This window comes from Copadichromis virginalis, linkage group LG12 (assembly GCF_057382275.1).
Source record: "Copadichromis virginalis isolate Kocher_CV1m ecotype Utaka linkage group LG12, C_Virginalis_male_GT1.1, whole genome shotgun sequence".
In the NCBI taxonomy this organism is placed as follows: Eukaryota; Metazoa; Chordata; class Actinopteri; order Cichliformes; family Cichlidae; genus Copadichromis; species Copadichromis virginalis.
Window position 1 is genome coordinate 38,413,251 of NC_140629.1, and position 25,099 is coordinate 38,438,349.

Here is a 25,099-nt window from a genome sequence, read left to right on the forward strand (position 1 = left end):
CTTGGAAAACAACATTAGCTTAGTCTTGTCAGCATTGAGAACTAATTTTAGCTGAATAAGTGAATGCTGGAAAGCAACAAAGGCTTTCTGTAAAGTTTCAATGGCCTGAGCAAGAGATGATCCATAACAGTAAATAACTGTGTCGTCAGCATAAAAATGCAAATTTGTGTCTGAGACATTTTGACCCAAGTCATTGATATATAAAAGGAACAGAAGGGGACCCAAAACTGAGCCCTGTGGCACCCCCTTGTGGACAGCAACAAATTTAGAACAAAGACCTTCAAGTTTAATGCACTGGGTTCTATTTTTCAGATAATTTGAGAACCACGCTAATGCATGTTCTGACAATCCAAGGCTGAGCAGTCTGTTTTTTAGGACTGCATGATCAACAGTGTCAAAAGCTTTTGAGAGGTCAATAAAGAGTGACGCACAGTACAATTTCTTATCAAGTGCCACAATAATATCATTTATCACTTTCATAGTGGCAGTGTTAGTACTGTGTTTTTTCCTGAAGCCTGACTGAAATTTGGAGACAATATCATTAGAGTACAAAAACTCTATACCATATTGGAACTAAGAAAAAGTAAACCAAAGCTGAAGATTTTTTTAACCATACAATAGAATTATGACGAAAGAGCAGCGTCCTGCCCTTGAAATAGACCTTTATTGTGAAAATCCAAACCGGATATTGAGAATGTGAAACTGTTAACTATCAGTTTCACGTTCTCGAGCTCTGCCCTTGACTGTCACCGACCCACGTGAGTGTGTTCATTTACAGGTTATCGTGATGCTAAGCCGGTAGTTAGCTAAGCTAACCGACTACATTAAGAGAAACCCGGTCTCACACCGTTCGGGCGCCTCATTTCTTTTGCAGAACAGACTGTCTGTTATTGACCTGACTTCCGGCTTGGTTCGGCTACGATGTCCTGCAGCGGTAAATCTCTGTGGTTTTTACTGCGGCGGTGTGTCGCAGTCAGACAGCTAACGGTACCGACAGCTTCACGCATGTGCGGCTTCACTCAGCAGCGAACTTTGACTTCGGCGGCCCGGACAGCCTGTTTCCAGAGACTGTGCGAGCTGCAGCCCGCAGTTAGAAGCAGCCAGAGCCGCTTCTGTACTAAGGTTAGTCTCAGAGCAGCCCCGCGTGGTTTAGCATGTGTTTGGGTCACAGAGGCAACTAGAGACGGTTAAAGACCGAGAAGATGCTTCTAGAAGAGTTTATTAACGCCACGGGCGTATGTTTTGTTTGGGGAGCATCAGACACTTAAATTCGTGCTTTTTATGAACTTTCATCTAGAAATGTGTCCCTTATATGCGAAACTCCAGGACAGAAATATCCCTGTTCATGTAAAGGAAAGCACTTGTACCAAACCCACTCTGGCAGGGGCTAGTGTGGGGGTTCCTTAGTTCCGGCGTAGGAGAGCAGTGGAGGAAATGACTGTCAGAAAAAAAGAATAAGTAATTTCTAATGTGAGCTATGTCTCTGTGGTCTGGCTATGGTCAGTTGACCTGAGCTGGTTCTGAGGTTTACCACCTGCCTTCTACAGTACATACAATTATTCTACCTGAGCTATCGTGGCTGCTTTCCGACTCCTAGTCACTATAAAGCTGCTATAATTGTGGGATTTGACAGGTGTTACTGAAGAGCAGCATCAACTTGAATTGATGACTACATGGTCCTTCTAGCAGCATGTCGTTGTCATTGAAACACATCCAGGCACTTATTTGGGCAGCTATCCTGAAGCATTATCTAAATTAACTTTCATTTCCCTTTCACTAAAAGGGGTATAAAAACTGTATGTACAGAACCCCAAAAGACTGATTCTGGTCATCTTAACGTAGAGTTTTCATTGGGAGAAACGTTTTTTCACTCATCCAAATGACGTCTACCACCACTGTTTCTTTCACCACTGTTTCTTTCACCACCGTTTCTTTCTCAAAAAGGTTCCTTTAATTTTTTTTCACTGCAGCATCTCTTTCATATAATACAGTTGATCCTGGTGCAGGTAGGACCTAACCTAGCAGTGACCAGAAAGATGCAAATACAGAAGTGGCAAAGTCCTTTACAATATAAAATCACATACAGTTAAAATTGTATCAGTGGATAAAACGAGCATGTATGATCATTTCACACTGATATATTGATTTAATTGACTCTACATCTTCCAGACAGGAGGAACCTATGAGGATGACTACCCACCTCTGCCGGCCTATCATCCTGAATCAAAACCAGAGTCCAGGGAGGTTTACATCGTGCAGGTGAAAGGTCTCCCATGGTCCTGCACCACTCAGGACCTTCTGCAGTTCTTCTCAGGTGGGAGTCTGAGGAGTGGCACACCTTTACTTTGTAACTACACAGTATATGAATAAATTAAATGAGATTATTATTTTTTGCAATTACCATGTACCAGAGTGTAGGATACGTGATGGGGTGAAAGGCATCCACTTGACTTTGGACAGGCTGGGGAGGCCGTCAGGACGAGCCTTCATCGAGATGGAGCACGAGGAGGACGTCAGCAAAGCACTGGAGAAGCACCGGCAGTACCTCGGCCCACGATACGTTGAAGGTTTGTTCCAAACAGGAAGTCCTTGACAAAGACTGATGGTTTGAAGGAAAACTCAGTTTCAGGGTCCTGACAACATACATTTATTTATAATAAATAAGAAGCAGTCATGTTTGCTTAACTCACAAGAACACATTCTCCTGTCCTGTCTCAGTGTATGAAGTGACAAACGGTGACGCTGAAGTCATCCTGAAGAAAGCCACCCAGCCTCTAGGAGCTGATGGCGTGGTGCTGCTCAGAGGGCTCCCCTTCACTTGCACTGAGGATGACATTGTCCACTTCTTTTCAGGTACACTGTGTTGCTACAGTATGGGACTCTTGTCAGTGTAAACTCAGTAGATTTAGTTGCAAAAAACCCCAAATAAACGTTAGCGATTGAATGTAAGTAGAGCTTGGTAATGATTTTGGTTTCTTATTAGTCTGAAGACAAGAAAACTAAAGTAAAATTCTCATCGTCTGTGGCTAAATAAAATGTTATCACTTACAGTCTTGGCAGTGTCCTGCTTATTTATTTATTTTTTAATAAATTCATGCATGATTTGGTAAACTTGGTAAATCACATTCGTAGGATTCATTTGTTTCACCTCCCAACATGAGCAGCTGAGCACACGGCTTTCAGTTAGAAAACTGGCACTGAGCCTTTTGAAAAGGTGAAAGTATGCAAGGGGAAAAGAATTATAACTACTTTATCTTAACAAGCTGTGTTTCACAGGTTTGGAGATAATGGCGAACGGGATCACCATGGTCACAGACTCCAGGGGAAGAAAGTCTGGAGTGGCTTATGTGCAGTTCACGTCTCAGGAAGCAGCTGATGAAGCGCTGCAGAGGGACCGAGAGATCATAGGGAGCAGGTGGGAAGCTTCACTGACTCTCGAATTCACCTGGATGTTTCTCTGGTGACCAAGAAGTGCACTCTTTTATTTTTTGTCATGTTTGTTGCTTGTTGTGCTGTTTCTAATATCTGCAGATACATCGAGGTGTTTCCCAGCAGAAGAGATGAGATTCACTCGACCTGGAGGAAGAGAACGAGTCCATTTCCGTCTCAGTCCAGGCCTCAGTCAGTGGACTGGAGGAGTGGTGAGGAATTTTAATTGGAATTGGAAAAACGTGCAAATCTTACACTTAAAATATGAATATAAACATAAAACAAATAAAAAGAAGCACAGCAGGAGTGGCTACAACAAAACATTTGTGATGTGGCTCTGCAAAATATCATATTTAACATTGTTTTGAAAAGAGGCTCAAAGGCTTCGGTGTCTCATTTAGCCAAACACCCTCTCGCCTCACATCCTCTCCTCAAATCTCTGGTGGGAATAAAGCGTGTTTTATGGTTCTGGAAATGCGTCTGCCTGTGTACACGTGTTAGTTTGACCAGTGTTTCCCAGTGAACTCTGCTCTAGCTCCTTTCCCAATCCCAGCCTACTTGTCGATCAGTCGGCATTCGGTAGACGGATACATTTATGGGAAAATAAATTACACTTAAGATGTGATAAGACAAGTTTAGGATGTAACGAACAGGTAACACAGAGAGGGGTTAAAACTCTTCATGTGGACAACTCTTACACGTGCCAATTCAATGTTAGAAGCCATATTTTAAAAAAGACTTTCTTGTTCTTTACAGCAGCGGTCCCCAACCCCCGGGCCTCGGACCGGTACCGGGCCGCGAGAGTAGAGGCTCAGGTGTGAAATGTATGGTTTTCAGGGTTTTTATCGGTTTTCAGCGTTATTTTGTTATCGTTTTTATCGTTAACTCGGTTTTCCTGGGTCTGTTCACGTGTGTTATGAATAAATCTTTTTTTTCGGTACCGGTACTGGTTTTATTTTGTTGTATTTATCCGCGACACCTTAAAGGCCGGTCCGTGAAAATATTTTCGGGCATAAACCGGTCTGTGGCGCAAAAAATGCTGGAGACCGCTGCTTTATAGGGTAGAAAGCATTTAAATGACCTGACATATACAACACAGTTGGCGCCCTCTATGGGTTCAATACGGTGCAACAGGTGCTGGTAGTGGCCCGTCCCTCTGGCGTGTTAATTCTGCTACCTTGATAAAGACTCATCGGGGGAGGGGGGTATAGATTAAATGTATTTCAGTGTCACTGTCACATTCCTTTCCCAGCATGTGTAATGTGAATGTTCTGACATACATTTCAAGCTTTAATAGCTCCAGTGAATATTTGATGATATTTCAGCCATTTATGGAAGTTCAAGCCCAAATGATACATGAGCCTGGTTAACAGACAGCAGTGTAATGGGTCCTGTTTTAGCCCCTGAAAACAGATCACCTGCTTCGCCTCCTCCGTCACTTCACCTTCAGAGCTCCACCGTACCGCTACACTACATCCACGTGAGGGGACTTCCTTTCCAGGCTTCTGGGGAAGACATAGTGAAGGTAAAGCTGTTCACGTGTTGAGACAATGAAGCTGAGTTTGGTGATTTCACGTGTCGGTGTTTCTCTCTCGCAGTTCTTCTGTCCTCTGGCCGTGTGTAAGATCCTGATCGAATGCGGTCCCGACGGCAGGCCGAGCGGAGAGGCTGACGTTTACTTCCACTGCCACAGAGACGCCGTGGCCGCCATGTCCAAAGACAGGATGAACATAGGTGAGCCCGTTGGTGAGCTTTTCACAGCGTTGTTTATTTTTGCTTTTAGTTCAACTCTTTACCAGGGCAGCAGCTGTCGATAGATTTAGTAATCGAGTAATTTATCAACTAATTGAGTAATCGGATAAGAAATACTTTTGTCTTATAAATGAGCCACAATACATTTTCAAAAGATGAGTTCAGAATGAACTTCTCATTGATTTCCATTTTAGAAACTTGAATGTTTTAAAGTTTAACTGCATACAACATCTGTCAAAACCCCGAAATAAACTCTTTGATCGTACGCCTCGTATTAAAATTACATTTAAAACATTTTTAAATGCAAAACTCTGGAAATGATCTCGAGTCAAATGTCAAACTTGAATGAAATAAGATATAGATGCAATCTAAACTAAGGCATAAAAACGTTATCTTTACTCAGTCTTCTTGGAAAACCTTCTGACGTTAATAGGAGGCAAGTTTTTGTGCTGCTGAAAACAGATGTTATATTAATAATAATTCAGCGTCCAAACCAACAACCCTCAGGTCAGCGAGCTTAATGGCCCTCGTGCATTTTTATGGAACTGTGAAAAAAAGCTTTTATTTTTACATGTTTAAATATTACAATAATTAATTAACACAGTATTTGATATTATTTCTCTTTCAATATGAAAAATGTTACGAAAGTATTGAAATTAATGTGGTCTAGTACACCCCATGCCCCCCTTTTCTCTCTCCTGAATGTCTGTGATAACGTCGTAAATCAGAAAAACAAGAATAATTTGAGTCTTCTCTGCTCTTTATATATTTTTCTGTGATCCAAATAATATTGGCCTAAATGTCTAAAGCGTGTCTTTGCTGCTTGCTGATCGGTGGCATATTGACTTTGTTTGGTTCTTCTCTTTCAGGCGAGCGATACATCGAGTTATTTCTCAACTCTGTTGCAGACGGTGACGGCAGGTAGGAAACACATCTACCATCAGTTAATTTACTTTTAAAAGAGACCAAGTTATGCATAAAACAGTGGAGTGGCCCTATTTGTGTAAACCAATAATTACTAGAGTCCAACAGAGTGCCGTTTCCTTTTTCTGAGAAAATATTTGGTCTCAAAGTCTTGGAGAGGAAAGGATGCAAATGTGTCGTAGACAAACTGCTCTGAGGTCCGTACAACGATCCTTCCCTCTTCTTGTTTCTTATTCATGGACGGATCGACTGATTTTACATGTAAAACTAATATTAGAAAATATAAAGAGGTTAAACACGTATTACTGAGTGTAACCCAGAGAAAAACTTAAGCTGCCTTGACTGAGCGCGTTTTGTTTTTCCCTCTTCTGCAGGTGAACGTTGACACACAGGATTCCCATATTTATTTTCCAGCCTCACGTGGACATCGAATAAACATTCCTGGTGTCAAAGACAAAGCAGTCGGTCTTTATTTAATCAAATGTAATATTCCTGTAATGCTTTTTTGATTTTATTCTGGAGGTTTGCATCTCCACTTTAAAATGAAAGAAAGAGGCGAACACTTGTAAATGCTCATGTTTATTGTAAGCCAAGAAGCTGTTCCACTTCACCTGTTAATCATCATCAGCCACAAAAAAAATAAAGATTTAGTTTTTAAATCAACAGAACACAAGTTATAAACCTGTCTTCACTTTACCTCAGCCAGGCAGAGCCGTGCATCAAAAGTGCTGAAACACATTCAGTTTATCCAGAGCAAAAAGCCTTCGGTCTAAAAATGTATGATTCACCTGCTACAGTTTAAAACACACCAGACTCAGATGTGACTTCATGCTACATGACTGATTTTAAGCCTTTTTGTTAATGACACTTCTAATACACAACAGCAGGAAAGAAAAAGCAGCTTTGTGACCTTAAGAATCAGGTGATCATTTGCAAAATACATTTATTATTTCTCATTACATGAAACTAGCTGAGCTTAGCATAAAGAAGGGAAACGAGTGCCGACTAACACAACGTTGCAAAAATGAAACACTGCATCTAAAGCTCCCCGCGCTGACGGGAGCAGCTGTTCCTGAACAGAGCACCGGGACTGAAATGTGCAAACCTTCGATCAAAACTCTGATCTTGCTGTTTTCACCGACTTGTTGAGGTTGAGTCTCCATGAACGGCTTTAAATTGGTCTCCAATTTTTAAAGCTTTACCAATATTAAGACAAGAGACAAACTCAGCTTCTATGAAGCTGAGTTTCTTAGATGAAGAATTTAATGGTGATACTGATTTTTATTGTGAATGACTTTGAATCAATGTCCAAGTTTCCAGCACACAACACTGTAAACTCAAATTGGCATGTTGACCTCTTATGGTGGATTTGGTTATTTATGCTAATACTCTAACAGTCATATTTAAGCAAATAGAGACAATAGATACCAGCGTTTTCATCTTTTATCTCTGAAAGCAGGGAATAATCATAACTGCTTCTAAGTCTCACAACATCGTTGTGGATTTTTGGTGATCTGATTTTTCATTCCAGTTTATAATTCCCAGAATCCGCTCCACTCTGGAAATAAACACTAACTTTTTTTTTTTATATATATATTGCATGAATTTTTATTTTTTATTTAAAACCGTCTTTAAGGAAGTAATGACACACAACATGACAGCATTTGGTCATTTTGTTGACCGAGTTTGTCAGGATTTTCCCTGAATGTGACGCCAGTTTAATCACAAAAGTGCATAAAGGTACGAGTAACTCCGTATCCTGATCTCTGAATCGAAACACCGAGCCTTGAATTCCAGTTTTTCCTTTTTTATCTGTTAACACTGGGGATAAAAATGTCAGTTAAACTTTTCATCACTTAGTGTCCATAAATGAGATGATTCTTTTATTTATTTGTTTAAATCCAGCCATGTGAGGGAGAGCAAGTTTAGCTTAAAAGTGCCGACAGAAGCCTAAATCACCAACACGAACCAGAAAAGGAAGATAAATGGCGTCAGCTGTTTTTATTTTAAGGAAACACACACACACACACACACACACACACACACACACACACACACACACACACACACACACACACACACACACACACGACTGATTTAAATAGCTCACAGACCCCGTGATTCTTAGGATGTCTCAGGAAGTTGGGATTTTTTGGTTTTTAGGTGCCATTGTTACACTCGCGCGTCTCTGCTGTGTGTGATGATTGTGGGTTCATGTTGGTGATGAAGCGTATTGTTGGAGTAACAGCGAGTAGCAGGCGGTGCAGACCGTCTCTGGGAGAATGGAGGAAGGTAAAGGCAGCTCTTTGGACACGCAGCTCTCACAGAAAACGCCGCTGCAGTTCTTACACTGTTTCTGCAGAGAAGAAGAAAAACTCCATTAAAGGAAACCACAGCTGGGGACACGAGTTCTCCTCCATTCTGCTCATTTACAGCGCCTTATTTTTACTTTTTGGTTCTATGAGAGTAGCTTTGCATGACTCGCAGATCATATTCATCTCATATTGGGCTTTGGTGCAGTCCACGTTAGCTCCCCATTCAGCACCCACCCTGAGGGCCAGAACCGGCCAATCAAAGACTCCGCTTCAGCCTTCTAAAGCCTGACCATAAATCATTGATTGGTTTGAGATCGGGGCAGTTTACTGACCACTGATCCAAAATGCTGACTATCTGTGAGTCTTAATAATCACTTTGCCCTTTGAGATGATCATGCTGATCTTTGATGTGGGCAGTCCTTAAAAAGTGTGGGGACAAGAGGAGTTCCACCACCTGTGCTCAGCCTGGAAACGGATGAGATGGGAATGGATCCCCCACAATCAGGATTTGAACCAGACTATTTGCATATGTTTGATATTTTTTTTGATACAGAAAATAAGTTTTGGAACAGCCGTAACAGCTTTAGGAAGTTCAACCCAAGAAAAACAGGAGTCAACTATTTAAAGAAGCTGTAAACTTTCAATGCCAAACAGAAAAATATTCTTGATAACTCAAGTTCAAAATGATCCTCAGTAATTTGTACCTTTGTCTTGAGGAGGGAGTCGGCCTGCTCACACATCGTACACATGGAAGGCTCGCTGATCTCCAAGAACGACTCCTGAGGAAGAACAACAAAAAGAAATAAATGCATGAGTCTCTGAACAGTGCAAAGACACACTGCCATCAGTACATGCTGACTGCTTCAGCATCCACTTATTAAAAAGTCAAATCTCACCTGCTCATCCTCGTGGTGCGACAGGGACCTTCAAAGTTAAAGACGGGACATGAAAAAGTGAATTATTTTTCCATAAATTTCACTATTTTTTGAAACTCTGAGATACCTACAGGCTGGTATTGTCCTCCAGGCCACTCTGGAACTGGTCTTTCTCCTTCACTGACGGGGATTCTGGGAGTTGCTGTTAAGAACACAGTCATAAGCCACCAAACCACAGCTGACAGCTGTTCGTCGGACATATCGTTAATGTGAGAATCCACGTACTGTTGGTACATCCCCTGGTTGTCTCCTGTCGGTCCGCGGAGTGCTGGACTGAGGTACCGAGGAGGCACTGAGGTGATGCTCGCTCTTTCGATCGCGACCTTTTCTCAGCTCACGCTCCAGATTAGACCTGAAACAGCAAAATAAGCCAAAGAATAGAAACGTATAGTTCAGTGACGACAGTAATTAATAAACATATCTGGAGCAGAAAAAGGAACAACGTTTATGGTAAAGGGGAACCTCCAAGAGGTAGGAAAGCCCAATGTTACAGTAGAAATAAGATTCTTCTGATGGCAGCTTTGATTAACAGCTGTGCATCCAGCAGTTTCCTGCCAGGCCTCTGACCTGTGTTTGTCCCTTCGTCAGGTAGAACCTGCATGTTATACATCCTGTGTAACTGAAATCTGTGTGAAACGTCGCTACTCAAAACTTTCTAGAAACCACTCTCTGTATCGATGTGGTTTGATGGGCTACATATCGTTAGTATTTGTACGTTTCTATGGTTACAAATGCGCTCGCACAAGTCTGTGATGAACTTCTAAAAGATCTCAATGAGAGCACTGAGACCACAGAGTGAGAGTCTGACTGTTTTAACAAAGAAAGAGTGATAAAATAGAAAGGAGTATTAGGGCCACATTAAGAAAAAAATGTTCATTTTCAGCATAAATTCAAAATGTGGATTTGCCAACTGCCACGGCTCACAGCTTCTACAAAACGCCTCGTGTAGATGAGGTAGTGAAATCGTACTTCAGAATCTGTTTTAGTAATAAGGAAGCGATTTGTCCTCTTCCTCTTTGTTTTGGTCATCTCAGTGTTTCAGATGGAGCAGGAGTAGTGAGGCGCCAGACTTTACCTTTGCTTCCTCAGCTGCTCCACCTCCACCTGCAGACTCTCGATTTTGTCTCCAAAGTCCTGCTTGAAGAGCCGGTTCGCCTCTAAAGCCAGGTCCCTCTCCTTCTCCGCCTGCTTGCATCTGGTTTGGGGTGAGCGGGTTAACATAAACTCATGGAAAAATAAAAATGTGATGAAGGGAAACGTGGCTTGGAAGAGAGATCAACTCAAACTAAAATGTAAGAGCAACCTGGGACACTGTGACCAAAGACCATGAAGCAGACTCTGTTTGTTTAGCGTTTTATTAGCCTAATGATTACTACAGTTGACACCAAACTTATGTTCACATACAATTTTAAATTATTCATTAATTTTGCCCCTTCCTTCTTCTGCGCTGGACGTTCGACTTCAACAAACCCCTCTGATATCTGGCGCCACACGCCACTTCTCTCTGTCAGTTGAGAATATCTGACAGCCTCAGGTTTGAGGACGAATCACATTACAGCAACTGTCAAGTATTCAGCATGGGTTTATTGGCACATCAGTCCATCAGGCACCTCTACTCATCTTATGTCTGACTAAAGCATTACCGGGGCAGTTTTTAGAAACGGAAATCTGAAGTAGAAATCTGATGTGGCGAACACATCTGGCAGAAAACACGAGGATTAAGGGGCTGCTAAAGGATCCATTCAGTCCACACTAAAAGCTGATGCTGGAGCGCCGCTGCAGGAGGTTGTAAGAAGATGGTTTTTATTTTGTAACAACAAAGGAGCATCGTACAGAAAAGATAACATCCTAGTTTGGTTATTTCTATATTAGGCAGGGTTGTATGTTTGTTTTCAGACTCGTGAAAGCAGGCAGCTACTGCTGCAGCTGCAGCAGCTTCCCCGCTGCAGAGTTCAGGCTCCGGGCCTGCTTCGCCAAATGTTTGTCACTGATTTTTTTCAAAACAACAGACGAACAAATGATGGAAAAAATTAAAGAAAAAGAAAGTGAAGAGAGAGAAAATGGATCCATGAACATAAGAAATGTCATCTGGAAGCACCAAATACATATCGTGCTGTAATAATAAACTAGCCTCACCTGGTCTCCAGCTGTTTTATGGTCCCTGACATTTGGTTCATTTTCTCCTCCATGCGAACGATGATCTCACTCTTCTGTTTCGAGCTGGCATCGGCACTCTGCAGAAGATGATCCAAACTAGTCAACTGATGTCTTTCCTCCATATACACTCGGATTTGTGTGAAAAGATATTTTTGGGGATCTAATCCTCCACCTGCTCGTCATCCCTAGAACAGCAGGTGGAGGATTGGGATTAGGCGGCTGTGAAGACCAGGATAGGGGTCCGAAAAAGGAAGGACAGGTGGACGGATGAAATATCTGATAAATGCGACCATCCCTAGTTGATCAGACGGCAAGAAATCCAAATTAAGAGACTAAACTCAGAGCAAAAGTGAAGATCACCTGTGCACCTTTTAATCTGAGGCCAGGTTGAAAACTTTTTCCGCCTAATATTTTCAATGTGTTCCAGTAAACTAATTGCTATCGTCCATTTTATTCTTGCTTTGTGGAACAGTTTCAGTCTTCTTACAGTTAAGCAGACCTTTGAACTTTCTCATTGAAGTGGCCTCCTCTTTTCTGCCTTAACTGAAAAAAAAAAAGCCAAGTTCTTACTGTCAGTCAGTATCTACTGCTGACTGCAAGTTATTCTAGACAGGAAGTGATGCTTTATCATTTCACAGAGAGCTAATAGTGAAATTAAACACCTACAAGTTTCTGGGAAAAGCTGAAATCTACGAGTGAAGCCCTGAGAGACAAAAGTGGATGTGAGCCTTTTAAAAGCAGTGTCCTCATAATCAGACATGAGAAGCACCGCCTCACCTGTGACTTGTGCATTAGCTGTTGGTTGATGGCACGAAGGTCTTCCAGCTGCTGTCTGAGCTCCACCAGAGCGTCCTGCTTCTCACAGACGTCTTTCTCCAGCATCTTCATGGACAGCTCCATCTCCTGCTTCATCCCGATCTGCACCTCCAGCTCCTTCTCCACATCCTGCACACAAGTCAGACTTTGTCAGTTAGAAAAATATAAGCAGGAATGTCATAATTAAACTCTAAGCTAAATGGACTGAATTTGGACTGGGCTGACTGTCTTTCTCCACATAAGCTTTGTTGTATTTCTGTGTAAATGGCAGCTAAAAATGAAAACACTAAACAGGCCAAGCACATTTGTTACTATTAACTACAAACTTTGTCAGCAGATGACACGGCTACATGTATAATCTCTCGCTGGTATCAACGCTTCAACGACTTAAAGCTACACAAAGACTGTCAAACAGCTGAAACGCACCAGTCGAAGCAAAGTTTCCTCTTTGAGCTGCTTGCGTGTTTCCCCCAGCGCTTGTCCGTCTGCTGCTGAATCACTTCTTAATGCCTGAAGAAAAAAGGAACGCTTGCTTTTACTACAAATTTCCAAATGCTCGAGTCAGCTGCTGCATAAACTGGCAGATAAGCAGTGTTCACCTTTCTGGACTCCAGCTGATACGAGCTCTCCTCCTTTACTCTCTCCACGTCTTCTTGTAAAGTGATGATCCTGTTATTCGCCACTGCGAGCTGCAAGGACAGAAATCAACAAAGCAGCTTGGTAAACAGGAAGTCCCTGCAGCCGGGCTAAAAACATGTAAGGCTGACATTTAAAGACAGTTTTTGAAGATGATCACTGTGAGACTCGCCTCTTCTGTCAGCTTCGTGTTGGACTTTTCCAGAGCGTCCACTTTGGCCTGCAGGTTATTTACCGACGCGCTGTAAACAGGCAGAAAGCAGGTGAGTCACCGAGCTCGACAAGGTGAGGAGAGCAAAGTGAGCGCACCACCCCGACAAACCTTAAATGTCTGTTCAGCTCCTCCACGTAGTTCTTCTGATCGAGAATCGCTGTGATCTGACCGTCCCTGAAAACGCACAAAGAGAAACGTGCAGTTAGCCGTCAGGCACACAAACACACAGCAACACAAACAAAACAATAGAAATCTGACAGAAAATCTCATTCTAGTGCAGTATTTTTAAACTGTTGAGGCTAAAATGTGTTTCAGGCATGGAACGGAAATCTTTTTCAATATTCAAGTTTAAAGGCCACACATTGGAAAAATATGGTCCGAAGGCTGGGGCTCAATCCAGCCGTCCAAATAAAAGAACACTTTCTGTCAATTAAGTTCAAGACAAATGGCTGTCAGTCGACAGAGGTAGGAGTGAAGCAAAAACAAAACACACGCTCCGATTACAGGCCCACAGCTACTGCTGATGGGACTAGAGGAGCCAGGACTCACCCCTCCACGCTCTTGCTGCTGTGTCCACCGTCTTTTAGGTACATGGAGAAATCGATCACCCCAACCTGCAGATGTTTTAAGAAAAAGGCAAAAAACAAATGACAGGAGCCATCCTCGTATGTAAAACAATTCAAAGTATGTGTGTAGAGTCTGCAGGCTGAAATATTTTAGTCTCCAAGCTCAGGCGGATATGAACAAAGAGCTGCAACATTCCTCACAGTCACTCTGGACTCCCAACCTGAGAGCTGAACATCCTGACTGACAAGCTGTGAGCTGCTGAAACAAGAACAACCTGAAGCTGCACTGCTCAACATTTTAATGTTTATGAAGCAGAGCGGGGACACAGGCCTCAGAGCCCAAATCGCTGCGCCCCTTTACATTGCTCTTAATTCAGTTGTGCTGCTGCTGTGTAAAGGAAACATCGCTGTACTTCATATTTAAATGATCTGAACAGATGGTTTAACTCAGGGTGGGGAACTCCAGGCCTCGAGGGCCGGTGTCCTGCAGGTTTTAGCTGTGTCCTTGATCCATCACAGATGATTCAAATGGCTAAATGACCTCCTCAACATGTCTTGAAGTTCTCCAGAGGTCTGGTAAGGAACTAATCATTTGATTCAGGTGTGTTGACCCAGGGTGAGATCTAAAACCTGCAGGAGACCTGGAGTTCCCCACGCCTGGTTTAACGAAAGGCTTTTGTTGGCATTTTTAAGGGAAAGTACTGACTGTAGGAAAAAAACGAAACAACAACTCATTAGTGAGAGTTCAAATATACAGATATATAAATGCCATCTGGCCAAAAGTTGAATGCCAAACAAACTTCATTCAATAATTCTAAATAACCACACCACAGTGTAGACACTGTCTGCACCACATCTGCCAAATCTGGACCAAACCCGGCCGACACAGACCAGATTTTTAAGACCGATACCACACAGGTATTTGGTGATTTTAAAATGATATTCTAATGCATGAAACATTTTTTGTCTTTCAGAAAAATGAAAACATAAACAGATCTCCCAAACATTTATTCGTTTACTCTTTCTAGCCAGTACACACCACATGCTTCAATCATTGAAAGAGGCCACTTTAGACATTTACAAATAAAATGATGGATTATTTCCCTTTAACATGAACTTGTATCATGTCAGGTTGTTGGCGTTATTGCAGAAAATAACAAGCTATTTTACACATGTCATAAAGTCCATGTCTGGCCTTTGATGCGATCAGTGAAACTGAATTTGACGCGCTTGTTCTACATGGGCTGAGAGAAAACGATGCCACACCAGGGAGTGTGATGACTTTTCCTCTGCCTTACTTCTCATTTAGTTTGAGCTGCTCTAAGTGGAGTTAGAGGTGAAGGTGAAAGCAGACTAACCTGCGAGTCCAAGTCCTCTCCCTTCATACACAGATTGGCATCGATGACATTTAATCCAACCAGAAGCCCGGCGATGACGGCGCCTTCCTCCTCCATCATCAACGCGTTTGGCTCGTAAAATTCACTACAGAGAAGAGACAGAAAGGGCTACAACGTCAGGCGGAAGGGTTTTAGGTTTGTATATAATACTACCGGAGCCAAAAACAAACAAACAAAAAACCCCAAACCAAAACAAAAACTGCAGATCCTCAGATGGCCACTTGAGACAGGCTACATGGTGGGGTCAGGGGCTGAGGGATGGAACCAGACCCAGCTGATGCCAAAGTCCAAGAACAGGCATTACTAATACAAACTGACTGATTACACACCTTAAACACACTTTGATTAAAACAGCTCGCAATCTGGATTTAGGGAGCTCATCAAGATAAAACACCTTGATAAGACTTGATAAGATTTTTTTACCACAGTGTAAAGTTCAAAGTTGAACCTGCAGGTTCAAAAGCTTGTTGTTGAAAATTCAAAACCTTTAACAAATGGCATAAAAATAATGAATGCACTAAAATGAGGATTTACATGATCCATGTCATGCAGACAGAGTGTGGTATGAACTGTGGGACAACATTGTCTCCTTTCATAAAGGATGCTTCACTGCATCCTCTGGATAGGAGATCATATGAAGGAAGCACTGAAGCATCCTTCTTAAAAAAGACTTTGACCAGCTGCTATTATTTCAGGGTCAGGTGAACTATCTGACTGCTCCACTGGCTGATATAAGATGAGCAGCAAGTGCACTGCAAACTCCTGACCCACCGCTTTGGAGCCGGACTCTCATCCTCCTGAGCCAGCTGACCAGGCGGTAAACTGAACACGGGATTATAATGGTGACATTGGAGGGAAACTAAGAAGACAGAATCTACATGTAGATTTATGTAGTAGCGTTTACATAAAACAGCACAGCCAGTAATACAAGCTGCTGTCTGGGCCTCAACACCTGTCTGTCCGTGACTGAGTTTGACCACAGCCAGCTTTGATCGAGGTGATAACTGCTCTAAGCAACCAGGTTTGCTTTGTTATTAAAGGTTAAAGTTGTGCATTATCAGGAGTGTGGCAGCTTAAACATACAGGTGAATGAAGATTGTGCTGCAAGCTGCCTGCTCGCCTCCTCATCTGCTAAGTAAAGTCAGTGAACTGAACCTTTCCTTCATATTTGTGGTGTTTTTGCCTTCTGGAGAAGTTTAATGCAATTACCTGATAAATCATAATCATTTGTTATAATTAATGACTGTACTGCCAACTGATAGATGTTGTGACTGCAGTGGTCAACAAGAGACACCACATTCATCTGTTCACATAAAGTCTTCGCCTCTGTGAATATTACGATCCAAACACACCTGAGCAGGTCCTTTCTGTTGATGATGGTCTTCATATAGTCTGAGAGCTTCTTCTGCATCAAGGCCAGTCGTAACCAGGCGCGTCCTCTTCCTAGAGGAGTTCTGGTATCAAACATGGGAAGAGTGAGATTTGCACACACTAACAGCCTTTACAAGATTAAGGCAGCTAGCAAAGAAGCTCCAGCCACGTTCTGGCATTGTTTAAAGCTCAGATGACATAATTAAAATCCAAGCAGAAGAGCCTTTTTTTGTAGGAAACTTTGAACAAACTCACTTGAGCCCGGGCAGGTCTTTTACGCTGGCAGTGATCTCTCCTGCCTCAGGCGTCAGCTTCTCAACCAACTCCAATGGTCCCCAGAAGGACTTGTTCTGCCCCAGGAAGGTCTTCTTAGCTGAAGATTGACAGACAACGATGAGACGGACAGACTGAGAGCGTGCATACAGAAAGAGCAAAAACACACTGGCCTCAATACAGTTAAAAGGAAACTAAAGCAGGAGTTTAAGACTAAATATTCCTTACAGCTATGTCAGCTGTACATTTTAATCTCTCACATCTCACTGTCAAAAACTGTAAGGAGTTATAAACGAATGCAGTTTTTACTTTTCAGCCCGTGTTTCAGACAGTGCTCCATCACGACAAAGAACTGCTGCAGAGGTGCATAGTCAGAGTCAAGCGTGCGTCCCAGGTTGAGCGCAGACTCGATCAGGCCCTTGATGCTCAGTTTGGCCATGTTCATCAAGTTAAGCCTCTCGATTGCGATGGGATCCTTGGGATCTAAAAGACGGAGAAAAGGAAACAGACTTATAATTCTCACCTTCAGAATTTAACAGCACAAATAAATCAGGAACTAAACTCGTTTGAAAGTCAGCTCTGTATTTCTTAAACAGAAATTTTAAAAAAGTCAGTTTCCAGGAAGGTGAAATAAAGAATACACAGCAAGACAACAAAGACTCCATCATTACAAATAGCTAAAAGAAGACAAACTCCAGGACTTACTGTGAAAAACCTTGTAAATCTGAAGATTATATACAGTTTTAATATAAAACTATAAAATGTGTCTGCAAGAGAAATAGTCTCAATTAAGAGAATGTGAAAGTTTAATACAGTCCACTCGTTCTGCACGCCTGATCTATTATTTATGTCAGCATTTAACACAGAGAGGTTTTTAGTGGAGGTGCTCTATGCTGCCCTGCAGATTTGTTTACATTATTAATACAGTTACACATTTAAAGTTTACATTTGCAGTGCAGCATGTTCATCTTATTCTCTCTAACGCAAAATGTAAACAAATTAGCAGAGATCCTCAGCATGCTGGTATTAAAACTGTATAAATTTGTATTATAATGTTAATGCTGAAAGTAAAATAGAAAATTGTAGAAAACTGGGGAAAAAAAAATTTAGGCAACTAAACAACGAGACACTGAGAAATACTGAGCTGGTTCAGGAGGATGGCCTGACTTATCTGGGTATTTTATAGTGGGTACTGGTCTGCTTGATTAAAACCATTTTCTCCACCATCTCTATCTGGTGTTTTCCTTCCAACGATAAATGACAAAGAGCCAAGCTTTGTCATTTATCGTTAAGAAGAAGAAGAAGAAGAAGAAGAAGAAGAAGAAGAAGAAGAAGAAGAAGAAGAAGAGGAAGAACTTTTATAACGCTTTCAGTGGAAACTACAGATCCATAAGCTTCCACCTCTGAAAAGTGACGCCGACGCTTTAGCTCCTTAAAGCTGCATTCTTCCTAATGCAGCCAGCAGGGGGCGATACCAGCGGCTGTAATAAGGTCTTTGACTCTGTATGTGTCTGTAGGAAAACAACCTTCCTTTATCTTTCTTTCTCTAACAACCTTATGGGATATATCACAAGTTTCAGGTCTTAGTAAATACAACATGAAGCTCATTTGTTTTAATGTTACAATTAAGACTTAAAAAGGTGGATAAAGCAGAGCATGCTCTATTGTGTGGCTGATAAGTGTGCAGTGTCCCTCAGCTTCAGACCCAGCCCTCACTTGTTACCTCCAGTTTTTAAAACCACCAAGAGCGGTGGTGGAATCACATGGCAGGATCTCGCCAACCAATATGTGACGTCACGCTGGCTACATCCATCTTTTTATACAGTCTATAGTAACTATAATACTACTAACAATAATAATAATAAACATATCATGAACAGTTATTATACAATAAAAATATTATGTGCATATGTTTAAAATATAAGATGTCCTGTATCTGTCCCTGTGGATCTGAATCAGTCTGATTGAGAAAATGTTCAACAGGATGGAAATGATTACCCAGCTTGTTAAATTAAGCCATGTGGATAAACTGTATGAACATTAAAATAAATACTGCCACGTCTCCCATAAAAAGGTTTGACACTACCAGTGCTATGATAGATTTAAGCAACAAAATTGTGCATGTTGTCGTTATCAATAACAAGAACCTCAGAAACCTATGCAAAGTGAGTGAAGAGGAGAGAGAACTAAAGCCTAAAGCAGATGTTTCTGTTGTCTGTTAATGGGCTTCTGTAATGTCATTAAAGTGGACTCTTCAGCGGTGTAGGCTGAAAGCTGCAGCGCTTCATTTGCCAACTGAACTGCCTACGAGTGCCTGCCAGCTGGCCTGCTCGTGCTGAGAGTAGGTGTGGCAGTTTTAAAAACAATAAAAACAGAGCACACAGTTATAGATATCTGTTTACAGTCAGGCTTGTGTTTGCTGCCAAATCTATAATTGGCTGCACTCCGCTTTGTCAGTGGGAGAAACTAAATGAAAATCATCAGCACACAAACATGTTTGTTCTGTGCAACTGGGATCTTCTGTAAGGAGCAACAGCTACCAAGTACTTGAAGCCTCCCAGCAGGACCTGGCTGCTTTGTTGTCCGCCCCTGGCTTATTTATAAGTGGCGTCATCCTGCTGCGTAACCCTCGATGAAATCAAACCCGTCGTGACACAGCTCACACCGTTCACCAGGTGAAATATGTTGCTTCTGGTGTCCGCGATGCACACCACCACGCCCTAACACATAACGTAATGTGCTCACAAACACTTCCTCAAACGCTGAGCTAATCTGTCACGTTACCTTCATGGACCGGCTCGGGGTCTGGCGTGAGCGAGATGTCGTTGAGCTCGCGGAGGCACAGCCACTCGCCATCGACAGAGACGCGAAAGTTGCACAGATAAATGGTCTCCCTGGCAGCCTGGGTGATCTTGTCTGTGGTGGGAGTCGGGGTTTCGCTCTGAGGCGTCAGATCAGACATGATGACTCAGCTTGTGCGAGGCAAAACCAACACCACCGAAGGGGAAAAGGGAGGGGGGAGGTACAAAAGATGCAGGAGCTTTGCGTTCCAACAGCCAGAGAAGGCCAGAAAAACAAGAGGATGAAAGATGAAAAGAGAATCAGAGGAAGAAACAAAAAGGACAAGACGGGAAAGGCCCACAGCAGCCTTCAGCAGGTGTTAGAAAGGGTGCTCCTCCTCTTTATGCATGCATCCTCCTCTCCTCCTTGCTACAACTGAGTGAAACAGGCTGCTGTCTGTGCCTTCTACTCCTCCACCGCCTCCTCCTCTTCAGCCTCTTGTTATCGCCTTTTGTGCCGACTGGGGATTTAAAATGCAACAGAGAGCACCGTGCTGAAAAATCACAGCCCTCCTCCGGTCAGCTTAGCACCGGTTCTCTGTGATTGGACTGCCTGCGCACCGCAGTGAATGCACTGGGTGGGTGTTGACCAAGATGGCTGACGGCAGCGCTGGGTACAGCAACACATTGTCACGTGAGCAGATGGTGCATGCGTAAAAAAAAAGAAGCTAAAATAAGGGGGGGAGGGGGGTCCCCGGAGTAACCAACCAAGGCTAATGATGCAGCAGAGGGCCTGTGTCTCTCTGAAGCATCAACAACATCCCTCCTCCTCCCAGTCTCGAACACAGGCCTGTCAGCTGGCTGCAGCAGAAAAACAGCAGCAGCAGTGAGCATGAAGGGCAATAAGGCCAAAGGTCCCAGATGTAAGCGGGGGCCATCTATTTTTTTAAATCCCCCACCCATTCTGGTACAGCTTCCCTGGGCCTAACACCTTAAACATCGAGCTGGATATTGACAATCAGATCATCTTTAGAGGATGACACTCCGTGCCATCAGAGGACAACAAAAATAAACATGTGACAAATTTAATTGAGAAAGTTTTCACTTTTTTTTTTTTTTTTTAATCGATTGCTTTGTTTGTCTGAAACGAACCTCTGTTTTCTCTTAGAAAGTAACACCATGTGTTCAGTATAATACAGTCAAAAACTGCAGTTGCTTTAATGTTCACATGAGGCTAGAAAAGTGAGTCAATCCTCACAGATGTGTTAAAACCTTCAGTTTTACAGCAGAAACAAACATGTTTATAGCATGTACAGTAAACAGCTTAGTTTCCATATTGTAACAACTTTATGGGGACGATTATTTTATACGCTTTCTACTTCGATTGACAGCCATCTGATCACAGGTGACTACAGCGTAACCAAACTGAACCTCTCTACCATGTTGCATTGGTATTTTGGGGGCAGCTTAAAGATGCTAAGGCACATAGTGCACAGAGGTCGCCAACTTTCTCCAGAGTTAATCGGTAGGACCTCAAACTTCACGTTCCTTCAGATTAGATCAAGAGCAGTGCACACAGAGCTTCGTGGAATGTGTTTACATCCCTGAGCAGCTGCATCCAAGCCTTATATCACCGAGTGATGTAAGATGCGGTGGTATAAAGGATACTACTAGACTCTAGTGGATTGGGCACATTTTCTCTGGAGTGGTGAATCACACTTCTCCGTCTGGCATTGCGATGGATGAGTCTGGGTTTGGCGGTTGCCAGGAAAGTGGTACTTGTCTGACTGTAATGGGCCAAGTGTAAAGTTTAGAGGTGTTTCTATGATTATGCCGTTTTTCAGAAGCTGGACTTGGCCCAAAGGAACTCTTAGCGCTTCAGCATACCGAGACATTTAGGAAAACTTCATGCTCTCAGCATTTTGGGAACAGTTTGGGGAACGCCCTTTCCTGTTCCAACGTGAATGCACACCACTGCACAATGCAAGGTCCACAAAGACATGAATGAGAGAGTTTGGTGTAGAAGAACTTGACTGGCCTGCACTGAGTCCTGACCTCAACCTGATAGGACACCTTTGGGATGAATTAGAGGGGAGACTGTGAGACCACCATCAAAAATCCCCATAAACACTCCTAAACCTTGTGGAAAACCTTAGAAGAGTTCCAGCTTTCATAGCTGCAAAGGGTGGGCCAACATAGTATTAAAGCCTATGAATTAAGAATAGGATGTTACTCAAGTTTTATACTGTAACGTTATGGACAGACATTACTGACCTATTGCCTACATTTATTTAAGGTCTCTCTGCAAGAGCTTTGGAAACTAAAAGTAAAAAGGATCTATATATCTTAAATGCCACAGAGACCTGTGTGCTGATAGAGAATGAAGATGTGAAAGCAAACAGGTATTTTAACAACAGGTTAACTCTGTCACGACCAACGACAGGATCAGTCAAAGACTCAATACCTCAGGAAGGTTTCTAACTGAATTAAGTGACCCTAAAGTATCTGCAGCCAGAATAAGAGCTATAAGACATACATCCACTCCTTTTAAGAGTTCCTGTAAATACTAAAGAAAGGTGTCTGAATGCTTCCTTTATTACCTCTTTTAACAGAGGACACACTGGACAATCCCTTTATGAAAGGAAAGTACACAACACCACCCAGAAGCTCACCACAGCACACAAAATTAAATCATCAACATGAGCCTTAAGTGATGCTCATCATGTTTGTTAATAAATATTAACAGTACAGAGAACCAAAGAGTGGAATACCCACTCCGGGTTGGGGATGGGATGTACCTTCCAGCGGAGGAGCTCAAATATCTCGATCGTCTTGTTAATGAGTGAGGGTGGAACAAAGCAGGACGTTGAAAGATGGACTGATGCAACATCACCAGTGTTGTGGATATGAACGTGAAAGCGTAGCTGTGAATTTACTGGTAGAGCTACATCCCCCCCTGACCTATAACCACCAGCTTTAGATAGCGATTGAAAAGGTGCCTTAGCTCTCCCTTAGAGAGGGGGTTAGGAGCTTGGTCATTCAGAAAAGGTTCAAAGTTGAGGTATTCGGGGCACGTCCCACTGAGAGGCGACCAAGGGGGATAATGGAGAGATTATGTCTCTCATTTAGCTTGGGGATGTCTCAATGCCCCCCAGAACAGCTAAAGGAGGTTGCTGGGGAGAAAGAAGGCTACTGCACCCGTGACCCAGACCCAGATAAGTATCAGAAGTTGGATGGAAGGATTTGGAAAGTTTTCATCCTTTTTATTATTTAATTCGGACATTGGGAAGGAAGTGATAGTTTTCTTCTGTATTAATTGCATGAAAGACGACACAAAGACACTAGAGGAGGTATCAAAGATGAGCCATCTGCAGTACATCTTTGAGGCATAGTTTCAACACAGCAGACCGATGTAAACAACACTCACTGTCACAGTATTAAACAGCCTGGTGTAAGGGCAGCTGGATTCTCTGAGCGATCTTATTTTCCTTAAAAACTCCTTAGGAATTCTACTTTTTTTTTTCAAGTGGTTAGGAAAGGAGCCAGGAGGTCACTTTCTGCAGCTCCAAATCAGATAAATGATAAATCTATACAACAACAACAATAATAACCAGCAGCAAGGTGAGTCAACCAAGCCTGTCAAAACACATGACACATGTTGACACATTAGCCGAGAAACAACACAGAAGAACACACAGCGGCTTTTACTTTGCAGACAGAAATCTGAGGCTGAGAATCAACAATCATGTGATGTAGCTTATCCTCTCCCCAGCTTTAGCTCCGATAACTCCTGGTACTTTACTGAGTTCATGTGTCAGCAAGGTGTTTGTTTACGGACGCTGGAAAGTTAGCCAACAATGCTAGCAGCACAAACTGCAGCGTTACAGTTGGTATTCTCAGTGTATTAGGAAGCTAGTGTTAGCTGTCAGGGAAAGGTGTACTTTTTGAAGTTGGTCAGCACTTACTTCGTCGCCTCGATTCGATTCGTTCAATCTGGAAGTCATACTGTCGAAGCGGAGCGGGCGGCAGCGATCCAGCCTTTGCGAAGCGCAGGTTGGACGAGTTTAAAGCCTCCTTGAAGTAAATCACTGAGGTCGGGGAGAGAGTTTCGTCCGGGCTGTCAGTGTGTCCGTTTTCATCGGAGGAGTTTTGTTTGTCGGAACTTTCTGGAGAAGACCGCAGAGGAAGATCTCCCGGCGGCATATCCCGCTCCGCCATCCTCTCTTCGGTCAAATTCGTCTCATGTGACCGGGGAAGGGGGGCTGTCGGGCAGTACCAAGCTAGTTAGCTACGGTTAGCTTCTGCAGACATGCACTGAGGTGATTAGCAACAGCTGGATAGTGACTCACTTGCCAGCAAAGCCTCTCTAGTAATCACTCCGCCTTTCGTCCTGTCCACCACGGCCTCTCCATGACCCGGAAATAGCCAAGCCTCAGCATTTTGGTCAGATTTGTTGCCAATTTCGCGAGAGTTTAGGCGCTGTGTCAGCTGTCTTTTACATACACAGAGCCCATACACGAAGCAAGATTTGACACCAGCAGCAGAAGCACGACTGGGAACGTCCTCCTATGTTTCCCATGATACATTGCGAAACATGTCGCATTAAAGGAGCCTCTTCTGTGCTCTATTTTTATCTTAGTGGGTTAAAAATGGACCCTGCAAGCATTTAGGTGTATAAATAGCGCAGTTTGTTGTAGAAGATAAAAAGTAAACTGTCATTTTCCCCACTAACAAAGACTTTAGCTAACACTGATGTGGCAGCTAAAACCTAAAAACACAAAAGCTGGATTATAGCTGAAAGCTGTACAGTGGTTCAAATTATGAATGAATGAATCACAGAAAGAAAAACCTTCCACATATTTTATATATTTTCTTAAAATGCTTCTACAGTTTAGAACAAGCAATAGTCATATGGTGCTTTATAAATACAAATAATAATAGTAATAGCTTGGAAAGAAAAGCGTCTGGACTTCTTTAAGTTGCTTAAGATTGCTTCTTTCCAAGCTCCTTAGACTACGATGACCTGGATGACTGAGAACCTTCACAGACAATAATAGTAATAAATAATAGCATGATACACTATTTTGCTAATCCACTTTAATGTTATCTAATATTTGGTACCCTGTTTTTACTACACTCAGCCATTTTAATATTGTTTCGCTGTTCTGTTGAATGTGAGATAATTCTGCTTTAGTAATATATTTGTTTAAATTTTGACTTAATTTATCTTGATTTTCAGATTAGATTTTACCTTATTTTTTTCATATTTTGGTTCATTTTTATTTAGCTCCATACTTTCTATTTAGCTTCTGTAACAAATTTTTTAAAAATCCAACTTTGGGTACATTTTGGGATACATAAACTACATTTTATCTCATCTTATCTTAAACTTGTTGAAGGTTGTATCCCAGTGAAAATGTGTAAATAAGCAGAATGCATTGCGGAGTAATATGTGGGCATAACTGTGTGAGCTTTGTAAAGGAATCCATCAGAAAGAATTAAAAGGAAATTAAAAGGAAAGATTAATTTACAAT

The 25,099-nt window shown here is 42.3% G+C and overlaps 2 protein-coding genes across 4 annotated transcripts; one reads left to right on the plus strand and one right to left on the minus strand.

The window, feature by feature from the left end:
- Positions 1-695: 695 nt before the first annotated feature.
- On the plus strand, positions 696-7,119 carry grsf1 (G-rich RNA sequence binding factor 1). Of its 2 annotated transcripts, XM_085476441.1 has the most exons (11): positions 696-758; positions 875-1,122; positions 2,170-2,314; positions 2,412-2,567; positions 2,719-2,853; positions 3,277-3,415; positions 3,532-3,641; positions 4,830-4,954; positions 5,028-5,163; positions 6,051-6,102; positions 6,480-7,119. In XM_085476441.1, the coding sequence occupies exons 2-11, from the start codon at positions 922-924 to the stop codon at positions 6,481-6,483; spliced, it is 1,203 nt and encodes a 400-aa protein (XP_085332567.1). In that variant the 5' UTR covers positions 696-758; positions 875-921; the 3' UTR covers positions 6,484-7,119. The 2 variants fall into 2 exon arrangements, with proteins under 2 accessions (XP_085332567.1, XP_085332568.1); XM_085476442.1 differs by lacking the exons at positions 696-758; positions 6,480-7,119 and having other exon boundaries at positions 765-1,122; positions 6,051-6,106.
- A 542-nt stretch (positions 7,120-7,661) lies between these two features.
- On the minus strand, positions 7,662-24,131 carry rufy3 (RUN and FYVE domain containing 3). 2 transcript variants are annotated; one of them, XM_085476439.1, is made up of 19 exons: positions 23,915-24,131; positions 23,531-23,827; positions 17,095-17,268; positions 16,768-16,885; positions 16,494-16,595; positions 15,103-15,226; positions 13,728-13,792; positions 13,287-13,352; positions 13,137-13,206; positions 12,928-13,017; positions 12,755-12,838; positions 12,290-12,457; positions 11,492-11,589; positions 10,431-10,550; positions 9,581-9,707; positions 9,427-9,497; positions 9,317-9,344; positions 9,125-9,199; positions 7,662-8,461 (listed from the first exon to the last, which is right to left on the minus strand). In XM_085476439.1, the coding sequence occupies exons 2-19, from the start codon at positions 23,781-23,783 to the stop codon at positions 8,318-8,320; spliced, it is 1,977 nt and encodes a 658-aa protein (XP_085332565.1). In that variant the 5' UTR covers positions 23,784-23,827; positions 23,915-24,131; the 3' UTR covers positions 7,662-8,317. The 2 variants fall into 2 exon arrangements, with proteins under 2 accessions (XP_085332565.1, XP_085332566.1); XM_085476440.1 differs by lacking the exons at positions 23,531-23,827; positions 23,915-24,131 and adding an exon at positions 19,570-20,246.
- Positions 24,132-25,099: the final 968 nt, after the last annotated feature.